The sequence below is a fragment of the Mus musculus genome, chromosome 14, assembly GCF_000001635.26.
Source record: "Mus musculus strain C57BL/6J chromosome 14, GRCm38.p6 C57BL/6J".
NCBI classification, from domain to species: Eukaryota; Metazoa; Chordata; class Mammalia; order Rodentia; family Muridae; genus Mus; species Mus musculus.
In genome coordinates, this window is record NC_000080.6 from 31,305,096 (window position 1) to 31,327,528 (window position 22,433).

At 50.4% G+C, this 22,433-nt stretch overlaps 1 protein-coding gene and 1 long non-coding RNA gene across 9 annotated transcripts in view; one reads left to right on the forward strand and one right to left on the reverse strand.

Moving 5' to 3' along the window:
- Gm35823 overlaps window positions 1-15,846 on the forward strand; it is a 53,021-nt gene extending 37,175 nt beyond the window's left edge. For 3 of the 5 annotated variants that reach the window (XR_001781209.2, XR_874493.2, XR_383327.2), the window contains exons 2-3: window positions 6,819-6,979; window positions 14,834-15,846. This is a non-coding gene — a long non-coding RNA (predicted gene, 35823). Of the gene's footprint in view, window positions 1-6,818; window positions 6,980-8,640; window positions 9,266-14,833 lie in introns of those variants that run through there. The other 2 variants (XR_003951219.1, XR_003951220.1) reach the window with 2 other exon arrangements.
- Dnah1 (dynein, axonemal, heavy chain 1) overlaps window positions 1-20,796 on the reverse strand; it is a 65,517-nt gene extending 44,721 nt beyond the window's left edge. The window contains exons 1-12 of one of the 4 annotated variants that reach the window (XM_017315799.2): window positions 20,778-20,796; window positions 14,630-14,951; window positions 13,714-13,786; window positions 11,492-11,666; window positions 11,018-11,174; window positions 9,967-10,099; window positions 6,532-6,693; window positions 5,741-5,993; window positions 3,705-3,862; window positions 2,641-2,852; window positions 1,767-2,065; window positions 721-871 (exon numbers count right to left, since the gene is read on the reverse strand). In XM_017315799.2, the coding sequence (XP_017171288.1) occupies window positions 721-871; window positions 1,767-2,065; window positions 2,641-2,852; window positions 3,705-3,862; window positions 5,741-5,993; window positions 6,532-6,693; window positions 9,967-10,099; window positions 11,018-11,174; window positions 11,492-11,666; window positions 13,714-13,786; window positions 14,630-14,917 (2,061 nt within the window). In that variant the 5' untranslated portion in view covers window positions 14,918-14,951; window positions 20,778-20,796. Of the gene's footprint in view, window positions 1-720; window positions 872-1,766; window positions 2,066-2,640; window positions 2,853-3,704; window positions 3,863-5,740; window positions 5,994-6,531; window positions 6,694-9,966; window positions 10,100-11,017; window positions 11,175-11,491; window positions 11,667-13,713; window positions 13,787-14,629; window positions 14,952-18,767; window positions 18,875-20,777 lie in introns of those variants that run through there. The other 3 variants (NM_001033668.1, XM_006518426.4, XM_006518427.4) reach the window with 3 other exon arrangements.
- Window positions 20,797-22,433: the final 1,637 nt, after the last annotated feature.

Consider the following 22,433-nt stretch of genomic DNA (forward strand, 5'->3'; position numbering starts at 1 on the left):
AAGCTTAGGCAATATGGCACAGGAGTGGGGGAAGGGTTGCAACGACATATCTGGGAAACGGCTATAAACCAAAACACATGCAGACACTACTGTGAGGCTCACTTAGGGACCATATCCTCCTTGCTTGGTGTGATTCAGATTTGCCAAGGGCAGGCTACTGATGGCTTTAACTGACAGCAGGAGATATAGGAAGGGACTTGAGCTATGGAGGCTTTTGGACCTAGAGAGTGGGCTGTGTGCAGCTTGGATGTATATGCAGCCGTGGTGACTTGTGGAGACCTTGGCTACTGGTTGTATGTGGAAGTCCACCTGGGTCTACAGCTGAGGTGGAGAAAGGGGCTCAGAGCTGAGGATAAAGGGGTGTGACACAGGACAGATGCAGCTATGGCAGGATTAGTCCAGTCGGTCTAAGATTCAAAGTGATGTCCTGATACTTAGTGGTTTTGTAAACTAGATTTAGATGGTTTAATTTCTCCAGATCTACAAGGCAGCAATGCTAATAGTTCCATTTGTGCTGAGGATGAAAGGAGATGTCTGTAACCTTCAGAGCCACACCTACTGCCTACGGAGTGTAAGGCTGGCGGTAACAAAGTGCCCTGGTATCTGTGACGCCTCTAACGTGTTTCAATGGCACCGTCAGACAGTTGTCACATCTGAATGTGGAGAGCACCCTGTGGCTCTCAGCAGCCAGCCAGACCCTGCCCAGCCTGTAGCATGTACCTTCTCCAGTTGGGGCACAGCATGGGTGGCCAGGATACCCTTGTCAAAGAGGTTGAGCAGAATCATCTCGAAGTGCTCTAGAGGCGTGCTGTAGTGCACCCCTGAGTTGTCCAGCACCAAGTCTACGATGAACAGGGGATTCTTCCGGGGCCTGGAGGCAAATAGCTGGGCTGATTGGGAGTGCCTGCCCCTTCCTGCCAGTGTTGTGACCTCAGGCTTCTCTGAGCACAGCACTGCTTTCTCCTCCCTACAGAAACCCCCAGTTTACTAGAGAGCAAAGCTCAAGGCCAGCCAGAAAGGTTTTTAGATTCTTGCCCCAGACCTTGGTCTTGAGGTCATTGGGCAGTTGGCCTGGCATAGGCACTTGCTAAAAGCCCCATGCTCTTCCTAAGAGCCCACTATCATCAGTTTCAGAAGTCTGAGGCACATCAAAAGTCTTGATACATCCCAGTGAGGGTCCTGTGGATAGCTTCTGCCTTACTAAAAATTTCCAGGAAGCTCTTGGTGGTCTAACCTGGTCCCTCTGTCCTGTCTTATTTCCTCTGCCCTGGCTTACCTGCCCTTCCCATTCCAGCTGCACTTGGTAACCTGTCCTCCCTCAGCTGCCCTAAGCCCTTTTTATTTGTGGCGTTCCTGTTCCATTTGCTCTGGCCAGTTACCTCTAGTGTCCCCGTGGCTCAAAGGCCACCCACCTCTTCCTTGACCTCAGGGCAAAGGCCCATCCCCAGAGTTCATCATAGAATTGGCAATGATAGTATCTATTAAATGTCTTGCTATGCCTCTCTCCCGCTGGCAGTAAGAACTGTATCTCAGAGTTCCCTAAGACCAATATCTGGTTCATGGTAAGGGCTTAGTATTATCAACTGAGTGACTCAGAGTGACCACAAAAATGATGGCTACTAGAATGTAAGCCAGAGTTGGAGGGGACACTTCTGAGACAGCCAAACTCTTTCAGATGTCATGAACCTGGTGTGCTGGGCCCTTGGTTGTAAGACAGAGTCATCCCCCCCACCCCGACCCCCGTGCCTCTGTCCATCCAGACTCACTTGTAGGGGCTGTTGACAAGGTCTTCCCCCCAGTCCATGTCATCCACGCACTCAAGCACGCTGCAGCAAGCATCACCAATGAACTGTGTGAAGCTGCCCAGGGAGTCCTGCACCAGGAAGCGCAGCGTGTCCTGCAGCATGTACTTGATGAGCTCCATCAGCTTGCGCAGCTTTGACATGAGGTACACCTCCCAGTTGGTCTCATACAGGTTGTACCAGCCCTTGCTCATGTCTCGAAGGCTGCCGCGCATAGCTACTTTCAATGTGCTGATCCAGCTGTCCTTGAGGAACATCTGCACCTTGTGTGGACACAGCTGTCATCAAGACACCACCCCAGGCACCCACCATCCAAAGCTATTATGCTTGAAGATGATATAGCAAGGTTCTTGGGATGGCCACCCCAGGACTCATGTGCACGACAATGGAGGGGCATCTCCCACGAGATGTTGCCAAGCACTGTGGACCAACAGTTCAGCGTGATATCTGGGGTCTAGGGATGCTTGGAGGAGAGGCAGGGCACATGGGGAAAGAGACAGACATGGAAGAGAAAGAGGCAGAAAGGGAGAACACAGGAACAAGAGGAGGATAGAACTGAGTGGAGAGAGGCTGTAGCCATGCCCCTTGCACCCTCGTCTGCAAGTGTTGTGATATGGGAGTGGAGTTTCTGTTCTCCCTTTTAAGACAGGAGATCTGCCCTAAGACTACTAGGGCTGGCTCAGAGGGACTGGGAAGGAAGAAGCCCACCCTGGTTCTCCTTGCCCTGCAAGATGGACTCCATCATTGCCCCACCCTTGTCCCACTTCAGCCTTGAAGTCCGTGATTGTTGGCTCTCAGGGACCGAGGCCCCGTCCTCCATGCTCTGATGCCCAGGTACCTGGGAGAAGGTTTGAGACTGGATCTGCTCAAATTCCTCCAGGCGGCTGTACTTGGAGAGGCTTGAGTGGAACAGGGACATGGAGGTCACCTTGTTGCATTCAGCCCGCACCTTGCTCAGAGCTGTGATGACTTCTGGTCGAGTGAGCAGGGACACAAAAGTGAAGTCCTCCTTTTGCTCCCGGAAGGGGTATTCAGGGACACTCACCAGCCCTGCAGAGCGGGCAAAAGCCAGCAACAAAGCCGTCTGGGACACACATCAGAGCCGTCAAGACTTATCGACAGTGTCTGATGGAGGAAACACAACAGCTTCCTTCCCAGAAGAGTCAACTTCATTCCCAGAACCCTCCTTTCCTTACTCTAGCCTTTGGGGGTGACCCCAAGGCCCATAGTGAGTCACATGCTCTGAGTTTCCTTCCAGGCTCACTAGTCGTCATTGGCCCACTTTGAGTAGTGTGTGACACCTGTAGATCCCCTCCCTGTCTCTTATCCTTGCTACACAAAGCCAGAGGCTGGTCTGGAGCCTGCCATGGGAGCCCAAAGAAGGAATATTTGGGTACAAGAATGGTTGCTATCCACAGCCCAGCCTGTATCCCGGGCACATGCATCACACGCATGAATCTGGGGCTAGGAAATGTACTCTGCATGTATGGGTGGGCTCAAAGCAAGTAGAAATTTGGGGATTTTGTTCTGAGACTTGGTCTTCTATATGACCATGGAGCTGTGGCAATTCCAACTCTATTCTTGTTCCAGGAGGAAGAAGGCTTATATGTCATTGAGGCCTGACTATCAGGTGCCTAAAATCTACTTTTGACCATGGCTTTCCTGGTACATATTTACCTTGAGGCTTCTTCATTTCTGGGGCACACACACACACACACAGTTGTTCCTCAGACAAAATTTCTTGGCATCCGGCAAAAGGAGGGTATAAATAGTAGGGCCAGGGTGGGCACAGAGAATACCAGGTTTATGAGACTTTTAGACCTTTACTGACTGAACAAAATCAAGAGAGGCGGAGGTGGGGTGAGCTGGCCAGGTGGGCAGCCAGGGTCCAGTGGCTCTCACCTTGATTGGGTACCTTCTCTTCCTCTTTTTCAGGAAGAGTCACATAGGAGAATGTCTCTGGGTTAGAAGAGACAATTTGGTCAAAGTTGATCTTGTTCATGCTACGTTCGTAGTCCAGGTTCACTTCTCTGGCCAGGCAGCTAAGATGCTCCAGGACGCTGTCAGAGAGAGGAGAAAGGAGGCTCACACACACTGCTGAGCATACATTATGAATGTAATACAGTTTATATGTGACAGACTCAAACCGAGGGCCAGTGAGAAGGCTCAGTGGGTAAAGGGGCTTAGCACCAAGGCTGGTGACTTGCAATTTGAATCTCAGGAACCACACGGTGGAAGGCGAGAACAGACTCCCAAAAGTCATCTTGTGACCGCTACATGTACTTTGGCGTGTGTGTGTGTGTGTGTGTGTGTGTGTGTGTGTGTGTGTGTGCGCGCACACACACACACACACACACACACACACACACACACTCCAAACAAATGTAATTTTAAAAAGAAAAAAATTTAAATTAAAATAATTGAATCAAACTATATCTCATAAATGGTTAAGTATATAAACCCAACTGATGTAGGATAATCACACCAAATCAGCCTTGAACGCAATATTTTGACTATCTTTTCCATCCTAATGGGAAAAAGGACACAGATGCCAGAAATGCCCACAGAGAAGCAGGAGCGGTGCTCCATGCCTGTGGTCCTGGCACCTGAGTGGCGGGCGCAGAACTGATGTGTTCAGAAATGTCTCAAAATACCAAAAAGAATTTAAAAACTGTATAGAGACTCTATTCTAACTGGCATAGGCCAGCCATTTGCAGCAACATTTGGTGGACTCTAAGACTGAGTAAATAAGCTGACGCATGTTCAGCAGTGGACACTACTCCTCTTCAGGTGAAGAAATATTTCCCCTAGATCTGTCTGCGCTAAGAACATCACAGGAGTCATTTCCCAGTAGCAGTGAGTACATCGGTGCCTAAATCCTGGTGTCTAAATTCCCCACTAAAAGCAACAGGGCCTTCTTTGGGAAAAACCCTATTCCAGAGGCTGGAGAGCCCTCAGCAGTTAAGAGCACTGTCTGCTCTTCCACGAGACCTGGGCTCAGTGTCCAGCACTCATGAAGCAGCTCACAGCCACATGTGACTCCAGATCCAGGGGTCCTGATCCCCTCTTTTGGTCTCCATGAACACCAGGCACACACATGTTACATCTATATCTATCGATATACACATACACACACATACACATAAAATGAATATTAAAAGTCTTTAAAAGTCCATTTCAAGACTGCATCTGGGAAAATACAGACTGAGCTGGGGACGTCTTGCTATGCCAGGAAGTATGGATTTATTCAAAGCATGATGAGAACATGGCAAAATGGCGGGAGGTCAGCCTGAAGAGGACACAGTCCACATTGCAGCCTGGAAATGAAAAAAAAGCTGCAATGCCCTCTAACCCTTTCAACCTGGCAAGAAGGCTCCACAATGAGGTTACTGGAGACCGTCAGGCAGGACTTAGAATTTAACACCTGATGGGGTCAGCAAGTGGCCTGTGCCAACTTGATACAAGTTAGTGTTATTTACAAAGAGGAACCTCAACAGAGAAATGCCTCCATCAGATTGCCTGTTGCAAAGTCAGTAGGACGTTTCTTGATTAATGACTAATGTGGGTGAACCCAGCCCAGAGCCACCCATGGGCATGTGGTCCTGAGTTGTATGAAAAAATCAGGCTGATTAAGTCCTGTGGAGCAAGCCAGGAGGTGCAAACCAGTAAACAGCAATCCTCCATAGATTCTACTTTAGTTCCTGCCTTCAGATTCCTGCTGGTCCTGACTGAGTTCCTACCCTGAATTTCCTCAGTGATGGACCTGGACCTACAAGATAAAAAAAAAAACCCTTTCCTTCCCAAGTTGCTTTTGGTCATGGTGTTTTACCACAGTAACGGAAGCCCCATGACATCACCCCCATAGAGATGTGTCAGCGATTGCTCTGGCAACACCACCCACAAAGAAAGGTCCAGGGTGGCTGCCGCACTTGACGCACCTCTGCCCCTTGCGCATGCGCGGTGTGCTCAAAGCCCACTGCTTTATCTTGCTCAAGCTCTGCTCATTGATGACCCGCCGGCCCTCGGTGGGCATGCAATCCACATACAGGTTGTACATCAACAGCGCCTCTGTGTACTTGCGCAGAGCGTTGGCCTGGACCACGCGCTGTGTGAACACACGTGGATCCTCAGCACAGAAGAGGAGCTGGATCCTCGGGACCCAGTACTGGGTGGCCAGGAGTGGTGGCCTTCCTGGGGGTTGGGGTGGGGGTGAAAGAGGCACACAGTCAGGCTCTCTGGGCTGGAGTACTGGCTTCTGGCCTCAGCAATTTTTCATTGTTATGTTGTGTGGGGTGGGGTAGGGTGGGAGGGCCACAGCCAAATATGTGAAATGGGCAAAACGACATTTCCTGTTTTGCCCACTTGATAAGGTTAACACACAGATTTTTGCATGTGAAATACATTGTAAACAGTAAAGGACCTTGTACTGACAGGAGTTGCACAAGGATGGCTCTTCACCTGTCCCGTTCTCTACACTACTCCAGGCAAAAAACTGATTAGGAGGCCTCGGTTGCCTTTACAACACTATGCCGAAAGCCACTGGGCCAGGTGCTCACAGCCAACATGCCAATCAATGGCCATTTGCCTTCTCCAGGTCCTCTGTTTCAAACTGGTGAGGGGCAGACCCTGATTAATAACCCCAGTAAGGTGGACCTTAGGGCTGAGTTGGTGGGATCGGGCAATAGTCATAGGCTGGGCCACCCAGGGAAGGAAGGCACAGAGCTCATACCCGCAGGGGTGATCCCTCCATTCAGGATGGGCATCCCCATCTCATCGCGCACCAAGCCTCTCTTGTCAGTTTTCTGCACCAAATACAGTTTTTTTTCTTCATCGTAGTCAAGGACGCCAACTTCACACCATCTATAGTCCAGTTCCTGATTCTTGGGGTCCTCTAAAACAGAGACGGGACACCCCACCAGTATTCTCTGCCATAGAAGTGGAGAGGGGTTTCTGAATGTGGCAGCTGAGGCTGGGGATGGATGTCAGAGGTCACCTGACTGGTGTCTCTTCTTCCAGGATAGTCTCTGGCTGCAGCTGAGCAGGGGACAATCCTGCTTCTTCTCAGAAGAGCTGGCCTCTGAGGAAGCCTTAGTCATGGGAGGACCTAAAAGGACTGCGCCTCTTGGCACAACCCTCGCAAGAGCAAAGAGACCCAGACTGATGGGGAACCATGACAGGTGTGACCAAACAAACATCTGGTGGGCTGACTGCAGGGCCTGGGCACATCCCTGCAATCCTGGTTGAGTATAAGGCTGGGGGCACATTCCTGTAATTCTGGCTGAGTGCAGGGCCTGGGCACATGCCTGTAATCCTGGCAACTTTGGGAGACAGAAGCAGTAGGATAGCAAAAGTTCAGGGCCAGACTGGGCTACAACGTGAGTTCAGGGATAGTCTGGAAACTCTGTCTACCCTGTCTCTAGACAAAGTTTTTTTTTTTTTTTTTTTTTTTTTTTTTTTTTTTTTTAAGCGAGGTGGGATAGGGCTGGAAAGATGGCTCTCAGTGGTTAAGAGCACTAACTGCTCTCAGAACACCTGGGTTTGATTCTCAACACTCACATGGCAGCTCACAACTGTCTGCAACTCTAGTTCCAGGGCATCTGGCACTGTCTTCTGGCCTCTACTGAAACCAGATACACACACACACACATACACACACACACACACACACACACACACACTCATGCACACACAAACACACAAAATATTCATAAGCGAAAAAACCAAAAACCAGGACTATAAACAACCCTGTTGAGGGCCCATCCCAAGGGGTCATGATGGGTGAAGCTAGGTGACTCTGTTTAAGGTGGCCAAGGCCAGGTAAAGCTCTCCCCAAAGCACCTCTGGCTTCTTTGTATCAAAAGAGAAAAAGATAAGGCAAGATCAGGAACCACTGCTCTGCCCATGCGCTGCATGTCTGCCAATCCTTGTGACTTTTCGGCTCACTTCTGCCTTGGGCCCTTGCACTGGCCATGACCTCTGCCTGCTGATTAACTCCAGCTCCTCACTGGAGAAGCACCTCTGCTTCACACAGCATCGCTGGCCCATGCACTTTCTAACCTGTTGTTCTTTTTGTATTCTTCACCCCAACTTGGCCATGCTGTTCTCAGTGCCCTAAGGGCAGGAGCCATCTTTGTCCTATCGTAAGCACAACTGAAGACTTGGGACCAGGATTGAAATGGGTGCACGTTGATATTAAATAAGTTATTGAAAAACGTAAGATGCACACATAGTACCCAGTAGAGAACTTCACAACCTGTAGTGGCTTAAAACAAGCTGGGGTTTCTCCAGCTAGGGTTAAGGAAGAAAAGGCTGAGATTCTAGGAAAATGCCTCTGCCTCTGCCATCAGATGAGCCAAGGAGGCCAATTCTGTGCCTTCACCAGCCCAGGTTTTACCTCGCCTCTCCCTTCCCGTGATGCTTCCTTTGTGAAAACTTCAACCTCATCTTGGCTCAACTTATAAAAAAATCTGTCCCCAGAGACTACCAACAACTGAGAGGTCCCTGGCAGGTGCTTCCTGTGAGCCCCTCTTTGCTCTAGTGCTCCTGCTCAAAGCCAGAACCCCAGGGAAGCAAGGAGGTGGGGACTCGGTGTTTTCAATGCAGCTCTATTCCCTATGGCTTAGCTGCTAGCAACTGGAGAGCCAGGGTCAGTTTAGTTAAATTACCTCTGTCATTGAAGTCAAAGTGAAGGAAACGCTCTGCTTCCTGCCTGCTTCAGATACACTGATTCCAGAGTTAATACACTTTAAAGATGAAACCTGTTTGCAGCCTGCTCAGTGAACTGCCACAGGTCTTGCAGAGGACAGCAGGGTTTTAAAGCCTGTCCCTGTTCCCACAGTCCTGCCTTCCACCTGGTGACTGGGTAACTGGCTCTACTCACACCGCAACCTGGCCATCCACCCCCCAAACATGGAACAGAGTGGCCTCCGATCCTCCACAGCCTTCAGGTCTTCTGTTACCAACCTCCAGACCATACTTGGGACTCTTCCTAGGAGGCTGAACAAGACCAAGTCATGCAGGCTAGAGTGGCAACTGTGTGTACCCTGTCACTCTTCCTGACTACAGGCAATCGGAGAGAACCTCTGTGGCCATCACGGCAGACTGGGGGCCATTGAAGGAACCATGGGCACTCTGTAAACAGATGTGGGCAAGGATGAGACATGCCAGTCTGGGTGGCATCCTGTGGGTATGTGTGGAAAGGGTGTGCTCGTGGTTGTGAATGTGTAACTGTGGACGAGATACGTGAGTTCGAGTGGTGGAGACATGTTTGAACACAATGACATGATTGTATGTGACAAACTATGCATTTATGCTCCTGCGGGCCAATGTGTACAGTTCATGCACGAGAAAGAGCAGAGAGCTAACCAAAAACAGGAGCAACAGTGATTGCAGGGTCTGTGATTGTGTCCTTAAACATCTTCAGGACGTTTACATTACTGCCAATAAAGGGTTTTTCTTGTGTCTGCTCTACGTGTGTATGTATGTGTGCCTGTGTATATGTGTGGGTATGCCTGTGCGTGTGTGTATGTGCTCTGTGTGTGTGTGTGTGTGTGTGTGTGTGTGTGAGAGAGAGAGAGAGAGAGAGAGAGAGAGAGAGCATGTATACATGCTCATGGATGCCAAGGAGGGCTATCAGGTGTCTTCCTCTGTTGCTTTCTGCTGTTCCTTGATGCCAGTATCTCACTATTTCCCTGAACCTAGAACTCACTGATTTTGTGTGTGTGTGTGTGGGGGGGGGTGGCTTAGGCTGGCATCCAGCAAGCCCCATGATCTCCCTGTCTCTGCCACACCACTAGTACTGTGGTTACAGATGTGCCCACCCACCACACTCTACTTTTTACATGGTGTTAGGGATCCGAACTCAGGTCCTCATGCTTGAGCAGCAAGCATTCTTACCCACTGAGCCATCTCCCTAGCCTCCCAGCTTGTTTGAAAATCCCTGACAGCACCTAGCTGTTCTGTCCCCAGCCCTCCGGACAGTGCTGTCTTTGCTGTTTTCATTCTCTGCCTCTGTGAGGTGGGATCCTTGGACTGCATCACAGCTGGGGGGATTTCAACAGATATTTCAGCCCTGCTGGCTACCAGATCCCAAGGGAGCCTAAAGGTCTTGGCCAGGGGTTGCTGGGACAAGACAGTTCTGCCACCCTTGGGTGGTCCTGCTCACCGTGCCCCAGATCGTCGTCTGTGGGAAGAAGGGCTTTTCCAGGGACGGGCTTCCTGTTTTGTGAGCCTGGCTCCAAGCCCATGTTGAGCCACTCTGTGGGAGTCCGGCAATCAAACTCTTCATTATCAAACACCTTGGAGAAAACAGGCAACTGTCCAATGAAACAGTTCCTCTAGTGGCCAAGCAAAACTAAGCATGTCAGACGCTACTGCAGCCTCCCCAGGTCAGGTGGTTACAGGAGGTCCTAAACTGGTCTAGAAGACCCCTGCCACTTCCATTGATCCACCATGTTTGAATGGGGTGTTGCTTTGGGTCCACTTCCAGCCAAACCATTCAAGGCTCAGTTTGAGGATGTTCGGGGTCTCAGAGGAGGACGTGAGCTCTCTTGACTAGTGTGGGGAAGCACCAAGCTCAGACCCAAGGGGACAGATGGCTCTGGTATTTCCTCAGAAATCCATGCTGACCAGAAACAACAGAGACTCGGTGCTGTCAGCAGACAACCTTACTAGAGTGATGCTCGTCTGGACTCTGCTCCCCAGAGGGACTCCAGGCAAGAGATACACAGGACACAGAGGATGGGTGGAGAAGACAGCAAGAGCCAAGGCCTGGCTATGCTCCCTCTTTCTCCTCCCCAGACTCAGTTTCCTTGCTTGTATCTTGAGGAAGTGGCATCAAATCCCTCCTACATCCCACTCTCCCCATTTCACAAGCTCCCACCCTCAGGAGGACTCTAGTCAGGGGTCTGTATACCACTCCACATTGCAACCTGGCTGCTCATAGGTGCTCGTGGCCAGGGTTGGGGTAGGGGACAGGCACATAGGCTGTCCAGGATTCCAGGGAAGAAGTAGGGAATCAGTAACCTATTGGTTTGGTTACCACTCCTGCTTTAACCCAGGATGTTTAAAACACCCGGGGTGGGTTCTGATTATTGCCCTCTGTGAGATGAGTGCCTGTGACTGGAGTGGGAGTGACCCCATTGGGATGTGACACCTTAAGCCTCAGCTGGGTCCAGGACTGCTGTGTATCAGCAGGTCATGGCAGCGTGGCTCACCTTCAGTGGGAGATATATGGGGAAGAGTGGATCACGGCCCTGTTCGATGGTTTGTGGGTGCTGCAGGTCTGGATGTCTGGGCATGAGCTTGTTAGAGTCGATGCCCTCGCTGGTCAACAGCTGCTCAATGTCCAGGCGCAAGTATTGCTGCTTCCTCCTAGCCAGAGCAGGGGGTTGGGGGTGTGTGTTACAGATGACAGCTCAGGAAGTAGCTTCAGGGATGTCAGTAAAGACCCAGGACCCCAAGTGCCACTTCTGTATTGCCCTGGCAATTGCCCACATCAGTGACTTAATTGCTGCCCTCCCAATTCCACAGCAAGGAAGCCATGTGTTCCTATTAAAGGAGAGTTGCTTGAACAGTTCCACAGGCTCTGCTGCCGGGCTGGCCCCTGATGGTGTGCAACGCCCCGCCCCTCTAGCCTGGCAGATGCTACCTCCTTGGGCCAGGCTTCCCTCTCCAGCTCTCCAGCATACCTCTCGATCTCAATCTTCCGAGGGCACTGGCCAGGCAGCACCTGGAATGGGACCTGCACTTTGGGCTCATAGGACTGTAGCGGGAAGTCAGTCTGGGTGAGCAGCCGCGTGGTAGCACCAATGATCTGCTGCTCCACACGCTCCTGAAAGTCCTCAGGAATGACGAATGAGTCAACTACGGGAAACCGAAAGGTCAGTAGCCGAGGGTTCAGGCCAGGCCAACGACTCGACTCTGAGCCACCCCATGTGGCACATCCTCAGGGAGGAGCCAGGCAGGTATGCCTGGGGTATGGGACACTTAGGCCTGCCTGTGGCCTGGCATGGTCAGAGAGAAATGAGAAACCATGGGCTGTTCTGCCCGCCCAAGGCCAGCATGCTTGCTCATTCCCGCTCAAGCTCAACAAATTAGTCTAATACTAGGGGCCAGTGCTCAAGCTACAACATTAGTGAGGGTCTCAGCTGGAAAGGAAGATAAAGTGGAATCCTTTTCTGCTACTTAATCCTAGACAGCCATGGCGTGTTACACATTAGTGTCTGAATCCACATGCTCCAGGAGTGTGGCATCCTGGATACTGTAGGAGTGAGTGGTCTCCCTGGGACCTTTATGCCACCAAATGGTTGACACCCTATCAGGAGCCATAATGGCACAAGCTAGTAACTTAGCAGGTGGTCTGCTTTGGATTATTATATAATCTGTAACAGATTCGCCCTTATTTAGCAAGGCTGTAAGGGATTCATTTTAGGAAAGATTCCCGCTATTTATATGCTTTTCCTGTTATTATTAAACATATATGACAACCACTAAGTAATAGCACACCCCTTTGGAGCAGATCTCTGCAGATCCACGAAGACGTACTGCCTCGTAGTGGTGCAATATACTAGACGATTTCCTAAGTCTTAATGATGAGCCTATAAGCATTTAAAATTATATCTGTGATTATTATGTTCTTTTATAATGGGACTGCTATCAGGTCCTTTTCTGATAGTGAACACTGCCATAAGAACTCTGCCAGTGGGAAGAGGGTCTTAGATAGGTTGACCGACCATGCCAGCTGGCCAGGACGGGGGTATCCTGTGCCACAAGGTGCTGAGGGAAAAGTAGTAGGTAAAGCAAGACCCTATGGATCAAGAAAGGGGGTGTGGGAGTATGCTATAGAATTCCATGGGCTACTGCTCTCCCCTACGTCCTGGTACCCCACTTCCTCTCTGGAGTAAAAAAAATAGTTCTACTGCATGAACTAAGTTTGGGGGTGTCCTTTGGAATCCCACAGAAGTCCAGGCTAGTATCTGAGGTTCTGTAGAGGCCTTGGGTAACTGAATAGACAGCTATCAGTGCCTGCCAAGGCCTCTGACAGGCACCACCCTGGGGCCCACCCATTTGGATGTTCCTCCTTCTGTAGGTAGGGGGCTGAGCCACTGGCCTTAGCCATGGCCCACTGATATGAATGGTAGGAGCATCAGTCACATCCTCCACATGCTGAGACCTGTGGCTCGTCACCTGAATCCTAGAAGCTTGTGAGCTTGTGGGGAAAAAGCTAGACCCTTGCACAAGCACACGAATACTCATGGCTGTGATGCTTTTCTGTGCCATTTTAAGGGTTCATAGACTCAGGGGCTGACAGGAATGTTTTGAAGAGTGTTAGGAAAGAGCCAGGCCTTTCCTCAGGTGGACATGGGACAGATGCCTGGGACCGTGGGGCATCTGGACCTGAGGGACGGGTGTACTGTCTGTTGGAGGAGGGAACCAATAAGGCTAGGTTCCTTCTATAACCTGGACTCCGCCAAGATCATCTTCTCTGCCTCAGGCCTGCCCCAGGCATGCTCCGAGACGTCCCATGAAGCCCACGGACAGTCTCCTGTCCTTTTGCAAAGATCTCTCAGGCACCTACCTATTCCAGATAGATGTGGCTCAGGTGTGACCTCAGCTTCCCTACAGCTCATATTCTGGGGGAGAAGAAAACTCAAACCCTACTGAGCCCAGCCCCGTAGAGAGACCTGTGGCCCTCAGGAGCCTGAGGCTAGGATCAGGCCCTTACACACCTCTGCTGAGAGTCATGACAAAGTACTCCCGGGAACTGGGCCTTTGCAAAGCTCATAATTCACTAACACCATTTCACCCTTGAGGAAACTGAGGCTCTCGGCCAGGAAGAGGTCATTTCCATGAGACCTGAGGTAGTCTGAAGGCCCATTACCACTACCCACCCTATGCTCGTGGCACTGACCTTTTGGGGTGAACTTGTCGAGGTCAGCTTGGCGAATCAAATTCTGGGACATGTAGGGGCCACAGCACACATTCTGAAACAAAGCCCAGAGTCCTGAATGTGCACCCCAGGAATACAGGGATGAGCTCGTACAGAGGCCATGGGGGCTGTCTGACCGAGGCCACCTGGAATGTCCCTGGCTGCTTCCTTCCTTCCAGAGAACACTTCAGCGTATTTCTAAGGGCCAAGCCACGAGGCAGGAACTGCAAAGTCAGGAGTGGTCTCTGGGTGTATTTACTTTCCCAAAGGCCACTGGGGCACTACTGATGAGCTGGGTACCAGTGGATCCTCACTGCTTCTCCAATCATTCCCCTGCTTAAAATATTCCTAAGGCTACTTGGAACCTACATGGATCTGGGAACTCTCTTCTGATTCCTTTCTTCCCGTCTTCCCCCAGGCCCCAGCATCATCCCTTGATACCTCCTGTTCTACGCCTACTTCCTCACATGGGCCATACCTTCTCAGGGCCCCAGCAGCTTTGAACTTGCATCCCTCCCTGCTTTGACCTGTCCTCCAGCCCCTGTCTTATCCAGCAAATGCAGCCCTAACTTTTAGATCTCACCCGTACACCCCTTCTTAACCAGTATGGGTGCTAGGGGATTTCCAGAGGCCATCCCAACAGGGATGTGGATGTCTTAGCTTTGCTCTGTCTCCAATGCTCAGTCCTGGGTCTGGCACATAGGAGGGGCTTAGAAAGGAATGAAAAAGTAATGGACCGAGGAATGGGATAGCTAGGAGGGTGGGTGGATGATAGACAGATGGATAGATAACCATCGGGAAGTGAACCGATGTGCTGACACTGAGCAGGATAAAAAGATGGGTGAATGGAACCTTCATGGAGGGATCAAGGCTGGCGAGGGACGGCGGCCATGCTCACCCCAAGCTTGTCTAAGGTTCCAGGGCTGAGGATGTCAGAATAGAATCCGCGCTGCTTCATCAGGGGGTACTTCTTATCAGTGCCTGTCAAAGGCGACTTCCTGGGCTGTCTTAGGTCTGTGAGGGGTAAAGGCGGGGTCTTGGGGTCAGGATTTAGGGGATTTCTTTCTGGATGATAATTTGATTCTTGTAATATCTTCTCCAGGTCATGGCTTTCAGGAACCTTCACCGGACAGTATCCTGGGCCCTGAGAGCTGCTGCTTGGTCCTTCTTTATTACACTCCTCCATGCTGTTCTTCAGAGAGGCGTCCCAGCCAGAGCTCCTAGGAAAAGTCAGTATCGTTTACACTCGGACAGCCTCTGAATCAGCCCAGTTAACACCATGATTCACAGATGGGTTAACCTGCCTCTCTGCCTCAAGTCCAAGTCTTCTGTTCATGGGGAGCACAAGAGGACAGACAATGCCAGGAGTCCCACAGGGGACAATGGCTCTCCTTGAGAGTCAAGGGTTGAGAGAAGGAAACTCTGTAGATGCCTCTAATGCAGTGCCTCCCCACCTTCCACTCTTCCCCTTCAGTTAGCCAGCAAGGCCTGCCTTCCCTGCTGTGGGAGATGAAGGGGCAGACTCAGAGCTCACCTGTCCAGTGAAAAGTTTTCATAGCGTCAGAACCAGGTCCAGTGCCCCAGCCCAGACCTGTCGGGCTCTCTTCTCCTCCATGTGGGCACAAGGCCACGATACCCATCCCACACCTGTGCTTACCCACTCCATCTCTCCCATAACCCAGGAATCAAAGGACTCTGTGATCTTGCCAATAGTAGGCCAAATATAGCCCTCCATAGGCCCACAGATCCTCCTATAAGCCACAAAGTGGCATCCACCGACCCTGACTTAGAGGGTCAGCTCAGCTCAAGGAATGCATACCCTCTTGTCTTCACAAAGGGAATAGCAGGTAGCCCTGGGCCCTGGGCACATCTACCACCTTGAGGAGAAGGGTTTGCAGGTCATTATTAGCAAGTCCTTCCAAAACTACTGCTGCTTTTTTCACTACCCCAAAACATTATCATCAAGAGCAATCCTTTAAGCAGGAGAATGTTACAGTAAATCAGATAAGTGTGCGGGGAATGACAGGTTTTCACTTAAGGATGGCTCAGGAATAAAAAGAATGTCTGCAGTTACCTCAATAAAAATTTCAATAAAAAAAAAATCATGAGTGCGCACGCACGTGTGTGTTCTGTATAAACATGTGTCCATATGTGTCTGGATGTGCTCAGCTGTGTGTACACATAGAGAGGCCAGGGCTGAGTTCAGCCATATCCCCCCAGACTTCTCTGTATTCTTTGTACATTTACTTAGTATGCGTGTATGTGCATGTGCCACAGCCTATGTGTGGAGGTCAGAGGACAACTGTTAGGAGTCAGTTCTGTCCAATACGTGGGTCTCCGGGTTGAATGCAGGCTCCGTGACAGGTGCCTTTCTTTCCTCGCTGAGGCATCTTGCAAGCCTCATTATTATTATTTTTAGATGAGGGCTCTCACGGAACCTAGAGGTCACCCGTTCAGTTAGGATGGCAGGTCAGCGAGCTCCCGGAACCCACCTGCCTCTGCCATCCCCCAGTGCTGGATTTACAAGTGTACATCATCACACCTGGCTTTTACACTGGTTAGGGACCTGAACTCAAGGCCTTCCGTGTGTGCAGCAAGCACTATAACCGCTGAGCCATCTCCCCTGCACAAAAGAAACAGAGTTCTGAGCTGGTGAGCCCTCATCTCATTCTGTCACCTCCTCGACACACAGTGACAAAGCAAGCAGGCGCTTGCAGTGCTGGCCAGCCGTGGATGTATTGGGGGTGGTCCACTCTCAGTGGGACTGGCGCATGTCTTCTTTTACACTGCGGCAGAGTATCTCATCTATACTACCACAGGGAGTGGGGTGGACCTACATGGACCAACCTTGCACCGCAGCCCAGAAGTCAGTTGCAGCATCTGCAACTACACTGTCTAAGTACAAGACGATGACCCGGAAGCCATTTGAGGGGCAAAGGCAGGTGGGTCTCTAGTAGAAGTCCTAGACTCTCTGCATAAAGGCTCACCATCCTCTAAATAGGCAGACCTGACAGGCCTCCCTGTGGGAAACTACCCGCACCCATTCCTGGTGACCAGCTGCCTCCTAGGGCAGATACTAAAGGTAAGACCAAGTCTGGTCTACCTGTGTGACTCTCACTGCCCCTTTCAGGACAACAGAACAGAAAGTCTACCTGTGTGACTCTCACTGCCCCTTTCAGGACAACAGAACAGAAAAGATGACTCCCTGAGGTCCAGCTTCCTCATCCTGTAAACCCACAGATAGCATCTTTGAACAAACCAGCATACAGACAGCTGGGGTTCAGGGTCCCATCTCCATAGGAAAGCGTTTCAGTCTTGGCTTCTCCAGTCAGTATATTCAGTATGTCTGGCCTGCTTTGCTGGGACATGGGAATAACTCTCTCTCTCTCTCTCTCTCTCTCTCTCTCTCTCTCTGTCTCTCTCTCTCTCCCTCCCACTCCTCTCCCTCCCCCTCCCCCCTCCTCTCTCCCTCTCTGAGCAGGTTGTAGTAGGAGGAACTCATTAACACAGCCCAAGAGGGAAGGTGGAAACATGGGCTGCAGACTCAGAACCCCGCTGGGCACCTACATAGATCAGCATGTGCAGGAATTGTAAAGACAAACTTCTGTCGTCTTACCATGGGTGACAGGGCCTAGGCCTGGGAATGAGTGTGGCTAGTGCGAGAGAGGACATGATTCACAGCAAGGCCTCTGCTGCTGGTCACCCTGGGAACTCCCCCCCCTCCAACTTTATGTGAGGAAAGAAGCTGCTGAGATGGCAGGTTTGGTCCCAGCAGGTCCAGAACTTGGAACAGCGTTGTCGGGCTTGTGGACTCATTTCATAACACAATCCCATTTAAAACCTATGTGGAAATTGAGATTATTCTCATTTCTCAGAGTCGAGAAGATAAACCCTCAAAAGGTCCTATGACCTGGCCAATGCTTCACAGTCAACAAGAGGCACCCACATGCTCAACCACTTGGCTGAACGAGTGTGGGAGTTGGGGAGCACAGAGGTGTGTGGTCCTCATAACAGGCACTACCACCACCACCAGCACTACCACCACCGCCATCACCACCACCATCATCATCAACACCACCATCATTACCACCACCATCACCACCACCAACATCAATACCACCACCATCACCACCACCATCATCAATATCACCACCATCATCACCACCACCACCATCACTACCACCTTCAACGGTTCAAACAAGGACACTCAGGTCCAAAGAGGTATATGGAGAAGCCCTGAGATGTGTGCAAAATAGCTGCCCAAGGAGGACCTGAGCAGGAGGGCTTCCAAATTATCCATCTGCGGACTCAAAAAGTACCCGCGCTTGCATCCCTTTGAAAATCTCAGGGTACAATGCAAGCTCTCATTTGGCAACGAATGTGAACTTTAAAGGATTTTGGAAGTCTCTACCTCTGCTGAGACTACACAGAAAGCAGCATAGGAGTTGGTCATTTCTCTTACAAGCTTGGGGCTTCCTTCATCCTTCAGATGTAGTCACCTGAGAAAACTGGCTCTGTGCCCACAGCTTCTTGCACCATTGAACGCAGCCTGAAATTATATGGTACTTTGTTCTTCCCTGCCTGCTGAACAGGACTTTTCAAGTAACACTGTTCTCTGGAAACTGGGTACTTACCACGGGGAACGCAGAAGGTCCCCACAATGCATTTGCTGAGTGACTATGTGAACCAACAAATAATTGAATGGGGTTTGTAAAGGAAGGGATGAAGCCCATCTCTGTAACAACTCAGATAAAGAGAGAGAATGGGTGGGTGTCTGGTAGAAGGGGGGCATTGAGTCACACACTCCCTGCATAGAAGGATCCGAGCCCCAAACATTGTGCTGTTAGGTCTTAACAGCAAGGCCCTTAAGTGCCTTCTCCTATACACTATTCCCACAGCCCGACCCCGACAAGGCTCTGTAGGGGATGTGGGAGAGGGGGAATGGTGATCTTAAGAGTGCTTCCTCCGTGTCCACTCACTTCTACACCTTAATGAATTTTCCCCAACCCGATCATCCCGCCTCCTCATGGACCTACCGGCTCCCCTAAACAGCAAAGTTTTCAGTGCTTCCCGTCTCTAGGGAAGGACACTGAGTCCGTTGCGAGGGGGCGGGACCATTCGGCACCGCGGGCAGAAGCTTCCGGCTACCAACTTCCCCAGGACCGCTCACCCCACCCTCGCCCCCAAGAGGTCTGGTTCTTTAAGCAGAGGCAGATCACGCTGCACCGGTCCGGTCTGTAGGTGGGCGTCTAATTCTCAAATTCAGACTGCATTACTCACTTCCCCCTTTAGAGTCCTCTAACAGTAAGAGACAAAAGAGTCAAAGGCAGCATGGCAACTTTGAATAATGGGCAAGGAAATAGTGAATTAAAGGCATGAGTGGTGTCTCAAACCTGTAGTCCTCAGCACATAGCATGTGGAGGCAAGGTGTCCTTGAATATATAGCACATTTGAGGACCTGGGCTCCCCGAAACCATGTCAAAACAAAGCTACTGTGGCGGGAGATTTCCTCATTTGTTAGAGGGTTGGCCTGTCTGCGGTCTGGTGGCGCACACCTGTTATTCCAGCAGTAGGGAGGTAGAAGCAAGAAGACCAGAACTTCAAGGTCATTCTTGGCTGTGGATATGAGATCCCATCTCAAACAACAACGTGGCATCAACAGTAACCAGCTACTAAACGCCCACAGTAAGGATGTGAGGAGATTGTGAGTTGGAACTTGGTGTTCAAACTGTAGCTGCAGACAGACGGGTCACAGCGCTGTGTCCACAGAGTACTAGCTCTGGGTCTCTGGAGGCTCAGCGGCCACCCTCCCACCCGCAGTCCCAGCTTCCTGTTGCATCTGCCTCCTGTGGCTGGGCAGTGGCTGCACCCTCCCGGATAGTAGCTGTCTAATGTCTGCATCTGCTCCACACTGGGCATAGGTTCGTGTTGTTCCCTGACTGGTCCTGAAAACCGAGTAATTTTGTTTTCAGTTTTTTCAGACCTGTCTCACTATGTTGTCCTTGCTGTCTAGGAACTGGCATAGATCTATCTGCGGGCCTCTTTTGTGATCGTAGTTATTGTGGTATATAGGGGCCTGTCCTTGTTTTTTTTTTAATGTCATTTTAAAATATCTATTTCTTTTTATATTATGTGTATGATGAGTGTATACATGTATAGCGTACATGTATGTTTTGCGCACCGTGTGGTATCTATTCTGCGGAGGCCGGAAGAGGGCGCTAGAACCCCTGGATCTGGAATTACAGCCGGTTAAGAGCCACCATGTGTGTGATGGAACCTGAATTTCTCCAGTCCTCTGCAAGAGTAGCAAGAGCTGAAGCTCAGAGCCATCTCTTCAGCCCCATGTCCTTGGCTTAATGCAGCCTAAATTTCAAAGCAACATCAAGTGTCTGCTGAAGTTTCCATTCGAGTGGGTTCAGTAAAAATTATATGCACACAAGTATAGACACCAAGAGAAGGAAGAGATAAAGCAAAAATGGCTAAATGTTATCAACTGGGGAATTGGAAGGTTCCTGATGCCCACTTCTTCTGCTTTCTATCCTGTAAAGGGGAGAGGTAGGTTGCAAGCCAAAAGAAAAGGAAAAGTTCCCCTTCTCAACTGCCCAGAGCTTTCCCATAATATTACCATTTCATAGGTGGGTAAACTGAGTTCACTGAGACATATTAATGTTGAAGGAGGTAGCAGGGTCTGGTGTTCATTATATGAATTTTAATCAATGTATTAATAATTCTGGCTGGTTGTCAGGTCTGCACTGGACATTAAGTGCACAGAATTAAATTGGTCCCAGTCTGGGCTATACAACATCAGTGAAGGACCAGAGAGGCCAGGCTAGGACGAACCTAAAAGCAGAGAGAAGGGTAAGCTTTGCCTGGGCCGGAGGTCCGTCTGCCTTTGTGCTGGCTTATATCCCCCCCCCCCCCAGCATCTCTCCAGCACCCCCTTCTGGCCAGCTCTCCTCACCCGTCAGACCTGGATGTTGGTATAACCTTTTCTGCATCTGTACCATGGCTTCATTTGCTTTACATTTTGGCATTTCTGTACTCACTCAGTGTCTGTTTCTGAGAAAAGCAGGAGTGTAAAGGGTACTAGAGACGGACAAGGTGACCATGGCTCTCCATGGTTCTGGGGTTAGGCTGTGTACCCCACTCAGGGTCCACAGACATCCTTGTTTTGGCTGGCATGTCCCAGACTTGGAACAATTGTCCAAATAATCGCAGTAACCAAGTGGGTTGCCATGGCAGCATCAGCCCATGATAAGACATCAAGGATGAGAGGGGCTACTAGTCTGAGAACGTGACCAAGCATCTCAGTGGGTTGGGGATAACACAGGGCTCACAGCTCTCAGACACATGAGCAGGCCATGTTGGGAAGAGTCCATTCTCAGGAGGATCGCCTCATAGAGGCCCTCTCCTTCACCCAGTGCAGTCATGGAACATTCCTTTAGATCAGTGGGTCTCAACCTTCCCAGGAATGAGACCCTTTAATACGGTTCCTCATGGTGTGGTGACCCCCAACCATAACATTATTTTTGTTGCTACTTCATAACTGTAATTTTGCCACTATTCATATCATGATGTCATTTTTTGGAGACAGAGGTTTGCCAAAGCGTCTCCATCCACAGGTTGAGAACCTCTGCTCTAGATTGAAGATGGCCTGAAGGGTGGGGACTAGATCTTGTTGCCCATCACAGATCTATTCTGCCAGTAAAGAAATTATTTCTTTTTCTTTCATACACTGCATCTCAGCCACAGCTTCCTCTCCCTCTGCTCCTCTCAGTTCTCCTCCAGCCTGCCCTCACCCCCAGATCCATTCCCCTGCCAGAAAACAAAAACAAACAAAACAAACAAACAAACAAACAAACAGGCGTCCAAGGAACAGCAACCAAACCTGGCACAAGCTACAATAAGACCAGGCACAGACCCTCAATCAAGGCTGAGCAAAGCAACCCAGTAGGAGGAAAAGGGTCTGAAAAGCAGGCTAAAAAGTCAGAGACACCCTATCTCTCACTGTCCGAAGTCCCTCCCCTCCCAGAACACCAAGCCAATGACCATAACATATGCAAAGAACCTAGCACGGATGCATGCGGGCTTCACAGTTGCTACTTCGGTCTCTGTGAGCCCCCACGAACCCTACGTAGGTGATTCTGTGGGATGGGCTCTCCCAGTGTTCTTGACCCCTCTGGCTCCTACAATTCCTCCTCCTCTTCTTCCATGGGTTTCCAAGGGGAGGGACCCGATGGTAACCTCCAACCTGGGCTTTCTCTCTGCCTAATGTTTGGCTGTGGGTCTCTGCATCTGTTCCCATCAGCTGCCAGAGGCAGCTCTCTCACAATGACTGGATGAGTTTGTTCTACCCTAGGTCTTTGGGCTATACCAGTCTCTTGTTCCCAGTTGTGTTGGTTTGAATAGGAATGGTCCCCACAGACTCATGTGTTTGAATGCTTGGCCTAAAGGAAGTAGCACTATTAGAAGGTGTGGCTTTGCTGGAGGAAGTGTGTCACTGTAGAGGTGGGCTTTGAGGTCTCATGTGCTCAGGCTCCACCCAGTGTGCTAATAGTCTCCTGCATGTTTGTGTACCACATGTGTGCCTGGTTCCAGTGGAGGCCAGAAGAGGGTGTCAGATCCCTGGAACTGGAGTTGTAGACAGGTGTGGCCTGTCATAGGTGCTGGGAGCTGAACTCCAATCCTCTGGAAGAACACTA